This window comes from Moschus berezovskii, chromosome 9, assembly GCF_049115385.1.
Source record: "Moschus berezovskii isolate FMDL1 chromosome 9, NW_MosBer_1.0, whole genome shotgun sequence".
NCBI lineage: Eukaryota > Metazoa > Chordata > Mammalia > Artiodactyla > Moschidae > Moschus > Moschus berezovskii.
In genome coordinates, this window is record NC_142468.1 from 99,411,337 (window position 1) to 99,419,798 (window position 8,462).

The 8,462-nt window shown below is 43.9% G+C and overlaps 1 protein-coding gene across 2 annotated transcripts; it reads left to right on the top strand.

Moving 5' to 3' along the window:
- The first annotated feature begins 914 nt into the window (after positions 1 to 914).
- On the top strand, positions 915 to 2,598 carry LOC129562646 (brain ribonuclease). Of its 2 annotated transcripts, none has more exons than XM_055436011.2 (2): positions 915 to 1,040; positions 1,831 to 2,598. In XM_055436011.2, exon 2 carries the CDS (start codon positions 1,856 to 1,858, stop codon positions 2,387 to 2,389), a length of 534 nt encoding a protein of 177 aa, XP_055291986.2. In that variant the 5' UTR covers positions 915 to 1,040; positions 1,831 to 1,855; the 3' UTR covers positions 2,390 to 2,598. The 2 variants fall into 2 exon arrangements, with proteins under 2 accessions (XP_055291986.2, XP_055291988.2); XM_055436013.2 differs by having other exon boundaries at positions 967 to 1,106.
- The last annotated feature ends 5,864 nt before the right edge of the window (positions 2,599 to 8,462 follow it).

The window sequence follows — 8,462 nt, forward strand, 5'->3', positions numbered from 1 at the left end:
TGCAGATGGTGACTGTAGCCATGAAATTAAAAGACGTTTGCTCCTTGGAAGAGAAGCTTTGACAAACCTAGACAGCATATTAAAAAGCAGAGATGTTACTTTGCCCACAAAGGTCCATATAGTCAAAGCTATGGTTTTTCCAGTAGTCATGTATGGATGTGAGGTTTGGACCATAAAGAAGGCAGAGTGTCAAAGAATTGGTGCTTTTGAACTGTGATGTTGGAGAAGACTCTTGAGATTCCCTTGGACTGCAAGGAGATCCAACCAGTCCATCTTAAAGGAAATAAGTTCTGGATATTCATTGGAAAGACTGATGCTGAAGCTGAAACTCCAACATTTTGGCCACTAGATGTGAAGAGCCGACTCATTGGAAAAGACCCTGAATCTGGAAAAGACTGAAGGAAGGAGGAGAAGGGGATGACAGAGGATGAGATGGTTGGATGGCAACACCGACTCAACAGACAGGAGTTTGAGCAAACTCCAGGAGATGATGAAGACAGGTATGCTGCAGTCCACGGGATCGCAAAGGGTCAGACACGACTGAGTGACTGAACAATATGCTCTTCTCCAGATCTGGGAATTCTTCCAGCTAAGGGCAGCTGGATACCTCTCCCCATTCCATGCAGCCTTCTACCCCAGAGGTGCTGGTGGGAGATGTGGTATTTTGTCCAAAGCAGCTGTTCCCATGATCATATGTTATGTGTCTTTAGCTCACCTCAAAGTGCTATTCAATGCAGAGCAAGGACTTGATTGGGGTTTGAATATCAGTGCTATAGTGGTTTTCTCTGCTGCTTATATTAATAGAAAGAAAGGTTCTTATTGGTAAAGGCTTACTCTTCCCAGTAGCCCCCAAAGAGGGCGCTCTAGGCAATTCCCCACCCCTTCCTAACATGACCTTGTCTTCTTGTGGACCAAGATGCTCCACCCACCCTGCTGTTCTTGGAAGCCAAGCCCCCTTTCATCTGTATAAGTTCCACATCCCTGGGATAGAGCGATTGCAGAAACTGCCTTCTTTCTCAGAGACCAGGCTAGAGACCCAGGTAAGCAGCCCAAGAAGTGGTCTCAGGAGCTGCTTCTGCTTGAGCATTTGAGAAGGGAGATCCAGGGTGAGTGAGACTAGCCTGAGAATCGGGCTGGGCAGACAGGGGCAGGGAGCAGAGCTGTGGTCGGGAATGGAGCATGCAGGCTGCAGAGAGCCCACGGGGCTGGAGAAGGAGAAGCCTCCAGGTTGGGGGAGGCTCAATTCTCTCTTAGGAGGCCAATGGCATCCTTTATGGTGTGGTGTCAGACACAGGACAGAGTTTCCCTTGTGCTGGAGGACAACAGGGCTCTGTCAACCGTGATCCTGGATGAATACTGGTGGCTATCTCAGGGAAGTCTGCAGTCCATGGTGTCACAAAGAGTCAGACACAACTGAGCAATTGAACAAAAACAGCAATCTCAAGGATACAATGTGTCTTATTCAAAATCTGGCATATTTATTTGATGATTTTTTCAAAAGAAACATCTAACTTACCACGTAAATGCTGGGTACAAAGGTATTTTATTTTTCAAATGTATTTCATATCAAAAGACTTTCTGTATTCAAAGACAAGACTGCTAGGATTTTAGGTCATTTCTGGGGTCACCACCCAGAGGGGTGGACAACCCCTCTGTAGGGAGTGGGAGTCAAATGTTTGTGGGAAGAGTATATGTGAGTGTCTCCTTAGAAAAACTCTTAGGAGGACGGACATCTTTCCTGTTGACTGTAAGCCAGGGAGGCTACAGGTGGGAGCTGGGGTTCTCTTGCTAAGGCGATCCTTTTCCTCCTCTGCCCTTCTTCCCTGGCAGGTTTCTCCGGGGGAGTGAGGTCATCATGGCTCTGAAGTCCCTGGTCCTGTTGTCACTGTTGGTCCTGGTGCTGCTGCTGGTGCGGGTCCAGCCTTCCCTGGGCAAGGAATCTGCGGCCGCCAAGTTCCGGAGGCAGCACATGGACTCTGGCGGCTCGTCCAGCAACAACTCCTACTACTGCAACCAGATGATGAAGCGCCGGAGGATGACACATGGACGATGCAAGCCGGTGAACACCTTTGTGCACGAGTCCCTGGACGATGTCAAGGCTGTGTGCTCCCAGAAAAACATCACCTGTAAGAATGGGCAGCCCAACTGCCACCAGAGCAACTCCACCATGAACATCACAGACTGCCGTGAGACAGGCAGCTCTAAGTACCCCAACTGTGCCTATAATACCACCCAGAAGCAGAAATACATCATCGTGGCTTGTGAGGGAAAACCGTATGTGCCAGTCCACTTTGATGGTGCGGTGCTCTTAAATGCCACAGCCCTACCCTCACTGCCACCTCCACACAAGCACAGGCTTCTCTGGCTTGAGGGCAATAACTCAAGTTAGGTTTCTGATTCAACACACACACGTATAACCACATGATTCCCTGACCTGAGGGTGATAACTCAAGCAAGTTAGGGCTCCTATCCAACCCACACATGCACCCCTGGCCTGAGTCTTTCCCCTGTGTGTTTTGGGGGGTGAGAAGTGGATTGTGAGATGGGACCCATATTAACCAAATCACTGCTTCTTTCAATAAAAGACACTTGCAACCACCTGAGTTCCTGATGCTGCCCCCACTTGGGTACTGTTTGTGTGATTGCTGTCTTGCCAGGAGTGAGACGTGTGAATGCAGTTATCTGCACTGAGAGGGAATGGAATTCTTAAATACCACCTCTTCTAACTTTTGGTTTTTCACTGCCCTAAGATAATTCGTCTCCTTGTAGGTTTCTTGATGTCCGATATAGTTTTAAATTGTGGGCGATTATAGCTAGTGAGGATCTATAGTCTGGGACACTGTCATGCTGGGTGAGCTGACAGAGGGTGAAACTCACATACAAACATCTCTGACATAGAAGGAACGACTGTGACCCAGGGGAACACCCTGCTCCATCTTGGGATGGGAGGAGGTGAGTGTATGAAATTATGACCTTAAATTTCCATTTTCTTTTTTTTTTGACAGAGCCACTGCTAGGTCCAAAAGGTGGTCCTCTGTTACTTGCAAAGTTAGAACCCTCCATTTAGGAGACTTCAGAGATCATCTAATAGGGGAAAGATAAGTAAATTTCAGCTTGTGGACCAACTCTGAGTGGAAATGCCTGTCTAGAATGTTGTAGAAAAATGTGTAAACAGTGATGTGATGGAGCAGTGGTCTCTACCGAAGGCTCAAGGGAGGTGAGGGTCTATGTGCCACCCGTTGGCCATCCCTGACCGAATGAAACCCCTGCCTTTTACAGGAGGACACCTTGAGTCTTAGAGAGGTTAAGGGACCTACTCCTGGTGGCTGCTAGGTAGTGTCCAACTGAGACCACACCCTGCGTGCCCTGACTTCCCTGTCGTTGCTCTTTCTGCTACTGGAGTCTCCTCAAGGAGGAGATCCCCTAGTCCCCCTCCTTCACTGAGAGCTGTGGAGTCACGGCTTTCTGCGCCTGAGCTGCTGGCGGCTCTCACAAGTTGCCAGTGCACTTGGCTGAGACTGCTTCTCGACTACCCTTGCTTGCATCTGTGGCTTCTGTCAGTGTGTAATCATTTCATATGATCCTCTGTGCACACTTATATCTGGCTCTAAACAAGGTCATAGAACTAGAGAAAGATCCTACTGCCAACCAGTTTGACCAATTCTGTCATTGTGTGTTATTGTTTAGTCGCTAAATTGTGTCTGACTCTTTGTGACCCCATGGACTGTAATCCACCAAACTCTTCTGCCCATGGGATTTCCCAGTCAAGAATACTGAAGTGAGTCACCATTTCCTTTTCCATGGAAATCTTCCAGTTCCAGAGATTGAACCTGTATCTCCTGCATTGCAGGCTGATTCTTTACTGCTGAGACACCCTAGAAAGCCTGTCATTGCATTACTACTGAGTATGCACACACACACACACACACACACACACACGTACTCCTGCAATTCCTTCAGTTAGCCAAAATAATGGGAGATACTTTAAAAAATCAATTCTTTCCTTATTACGTTTCTTTACAAGTTGCTGTCTGTGAAATCCCCCAAACCACAGGTAGTTACCACATAACAATTGTCATAAGAGCAGGGAACAAGTTAACTTTGTGGATTGTATCCTCACTTCAGAAAAGTTGTCAAACTGCATTTGAAGACCTAAATATAAGGATGCCTAACACTATTGCATAGATCCTTGGGAGTGTTGATTAAATGTCTCTTTATAATCGCTGTTATCGGCCGAATTGTGTTCTCCCCAGATTTATATATTCAAGCCCTGACTTGTCAGAAATGTGAGATGCATCTCAGAATATGACTGTATCTGAAGCTGTTGTTCAGTCACTCAGTCGTGTCTGACTCTTTGCGACCCCATGGACTGTACCCACCATGCTCCTCTGTCCATGGGATTCTCCAGGCAAGAATACTGAGGTCAGAGGACCTTAATCCAATGTGACTGGTGTCCTTATGAAAAGAGGAAATTTGCACACAGAGAGACTACACCAGGGGTGCCAGACTGCTGTGGCAGGTCATTGTCCCAGTCAGAAAGACAGGAAGTTGAGAGCTGCCTAGAAAGTGAGCTATTCGAGGATGTCTTTTTCAGAGAGCTAAAAAAACTTTTCTTTAAGCTTGTAATCATTCAAAGAGGAGATGGACCTATTTTATGATGTATTAGGAATTTTTAAAGCCCCTTTTATATGTGTGTTTATATAAACCACACTGAGAGCTAACGCTAATCATTCTTTGTTAAATATTTTAGTTTTCTTGGTTGTTTTTTCCACTCAGCTTAAAGATACTAGTGGCCAGGTCTTTTTCACTTTTCTATAGCTGGTGATTTGCAGGGTGCCAGACAAAGTAGAGTTTGGTAGATTCTATAAACAAAAGTGAGTAAATATAATATCTTATCTTAGTAAATGCTGTGTGTTTTATTTGCAAAGGTAAGTAATTTGCACAGGTAGTAAATGACTGTACTGAAATTGTTTTTTTTTAATTTTTATTTTGAAATAATTTTAGAGGTACCGAACAGTTGCAAAAATGATACAAAGAATTCCTGTATATCATTTGTCTATATTCTCTAAACTATAATTTTTTTCCTATTTGTTTTATTAGTCATATATTTATATAAAGCTATATAGTTTTTTTTCTGAATGTTTGAGAGTATATGATAGACACATTGCCCCTTTCCTAAGTACTTCGCTATACACTTCCTAAAAATAAGGTCACTCTTTTTACAAGGGATTAAGAAGTATACTTATCAAAATCAGGAAATTTGAATTGAAACTAGTATTATCTAATACTCAGACTATTCAACTTTCATCAATTGCTGCACTAGCATATTTTACAACAAAAATGCTTTGTTTCCTTTACAACAAAGGAAAAAAGTTTTATTCTTTCAGGATCCCATCCAGGCTCATACCATGGATCTAGTCAGGCCTGTGTAGTCTCTTTTAATATGTGTTTCCTTTAATTCAGTCTTTGCCTTTCATGATTGTGATGTTTTGATGCATAGGGCCTAGAGGAGCTACTCCACGTTCAAGGTCAGGAGGGGCGGCCTTGAGGAGATACCCCTCGTCCAAGGTAAGGTACAGCGGCTGCACTTTGCTAGAGCGGCTGTGAAGAGATTTTCCACGACCAAGGTAAGAGAAACCCAAATAAGACAGTAGGTATTGCCAGGGGGCACCAGAGGGCAGACAAACTGAAATCATAATCACAGGAAACTAGTTGATCTGATCACATGGACCACAGCCGAATGTGGCCCACTGGAGAAGGGAATGGCAAACCACTTCAGTATACTTGCCTTGAGAACCCCATGAACAGTAACAAAGGGCAAAATGATAGGCTACTGAATGAGGAATTCCCCAGGTCAGTAGGTGCCCAGTATGCTACTGGAGCTCAGTGGAGAAGTAACTCTAGAAGGAATAAAGGGATGGAGCAAAAGCAAAACCAATACCCAGTTGTGGATGTGACCGATGATAGAAGCAAGGTCCGGTGCTGTAAAGAGCAATATTGCATAGGAACCTGGAATGTTAGGTCCATGAATCAAGGCAAATTGGAAGTGGTCAAACAGGAGATGGCAAGAGTGAACATAGACATGCTAGGAATCAGTGAATTAAAATGCACTGGAATGGGTGAATTTAACTCAGATGACCATTATATCTACTACTGTGGGCAGGAATCCCTTAGAAGAAATGGAGTAGCCATCATGGTCAACAAAAGAGTCTGAAATGCAGTACTTGGATGCAATATTAAAAATGACAGAATGCTTTCTGTTCATTTCCAAGGCAAACCATTCAATATTACAGTAATCCAGGCCTATGCCCCAACCAGTAACGCTGAAGAAGCTGAAGTTGAAAGGTTCTATGAAGAACCTACAAGACCTTTTAGAACTAACACCCAAAAAAGATGTCCTTTTCATTATAGGGGACTGGAATGCAAAAGTAAGAAGTCATGAAACACCTGGAGTAACAGGCAAATTTGGCCTTGGAGCACGGAATGAAGCAGGGCAAAGGCTAATAGCGTTTTGTCAAGAGAACGCACTGGTCATAGCAAACACCCTCTTCCAACAACACAAGAGAAGACTCTACACATGGACATCACCAGATGGTCAACACCGAAATCAGATTGATTATATTCTTTGCAGCCAAAGATGGAGAAGCTCTATACAGTTAGCAAAAACAAGACCAGGAGCTGATGGTGGCTCAGATCATGAACTCCTTATTGCCAAATTCAGACTGAAATTGAAGAAAGTAGGGACCATTCATATATGACCTAAATCAAATCCCTTATGATTATCCAGTGGAAGTGAGAAATAGATTTAAGGGACTAGATCTGATAGACAGAGTGCCTGATGAACTCTGGACGGAGGTTCATGACATTGTACAGGAGACAGGGACCAAGACCATCCCCATGGAAAAGAAATGCAAAAAAGCAAAATGGCTGTCTGAAGAGGCCTTACAAATAGCTATGAAAAGAAGAGAAGAGAAAAGCAAAGGAGAAAAGGAAAGATATAAGCATCTGAATGCAGAGTTCCAAAGAATAGCAAGGAGAGATAAGAGAGCCTTCCTCAGTGATCAATGCAAAGAAATAGAGGAAAACAACAGAATAGGAAAAACAAGAGATCTCTTCAAGAAAATTAGAGATTCCAAGGGAACATTTCATGCAAAGATGGGCTCGATAAAGGACAGAAATGGTATGGACCTAACAGAAGCAGAAGATATTAAGAAGAGGTGGCAAGAATACACAGAAGAACTGTACAAAAAAGATCTTCGAGACCAAGATAGTCACGATAACGTGATCACTGACCTAGAGCCAGACATCTTGGAATGTGAAGTCAGGTGGGCCTTAGAAAGCATCACTACGAACAAAGCTAGTGGAGGTGATGGAATTCCAGTTGAGCTATTTCAAATCTTGAAAGATGATGCTGTGAAAGTGCTGCACTCAATATGCCAGCAGATTTGGAAAACTCAGCAGTGGCCACAGGACTGGAAAAGGTCAGTCTTCATTCCAATCCCAAAGAAAGGGAATGCCAAAGAATGCTCAAACTACCGCACAATTGCACTCATCTCACACGCTAGTAAAGTCATGCTCAAAATTCTCCTAGCCAGGCTTCAGCAATATGTGAACCGTGAAATCCCAGGTATTCAAGCAGGTTTTAGAAAAGGCAGAGGCACCAGAGATCAAATTGTCAACATCTGCTGGATCATGGAGAAAGCAAGAGAGTTCCAGAAGAGCATCTATTTCTGCTTCATTGACTATGCCAAAGCCTTTGACTGTGTGGATCACAATAAACTGTGGAACATTCTGAAAGAGATGGGAATCCCAGACCACCTGACCTGTCTCTTGAGAAACCTGTATGCAGGTCAGGAAGCAACAGTCAAAACTGTACATGGAACAACAGACTGGTTCCAAACAGGAAAAGAAGTGGGTCAAGGCTGTATATTGTCACCTTGCTTATTCAACTTACATGCAGAGTACATCATGAGGAACGCTGGGCTGGAAGAAGCACAAGCTGGAATCAAGATTGCTGGGAGAAATATCAATAACCTCAAATATGCAGATGACACCACCCTTATGGCAGAAAGTGAAGAGGAACTCAAAAGCCTCTTGATGAAAGCGAAAGAGGAGAGTGAAAAGGTTGGCTTGAAGCTCAACATTCAGAAAACGAAGATCATGGCATCTGGTCCTATCACTTCATGGGAAATAGATGGAAAAACAGTGGAAACAGTGTCAGACTTTATTTTTTTGGGCTCCAAAATCACTGCAGATGCTGATTGCAGCCATGAAATTAAAAGACGCTTACTCCTTGGAAGGAAAGTTATGACCAACCTTGATAATATATTAAAAAGCAGAGACATTACTTTGCCAACCAAAGTCCGTCTAGTCAAGGCTATGGTTTTTCCCGTGGTCATGTATGGATGTGAGAGTTGGACTGTGAAGAAAGTTGATCGCCGAAGAATTGATGCTTTTGAACT

Bases quoted from the DNA above. Each gene is read 5' to 3' on its own strand.
- LOC129562646 (XM_055436011.2), top strand. From the start codon at position 1,856: ATGGCTCTGAAGTCCCTGGTCCTGTTGTCACTGTTGGTCCTGGTGCTG.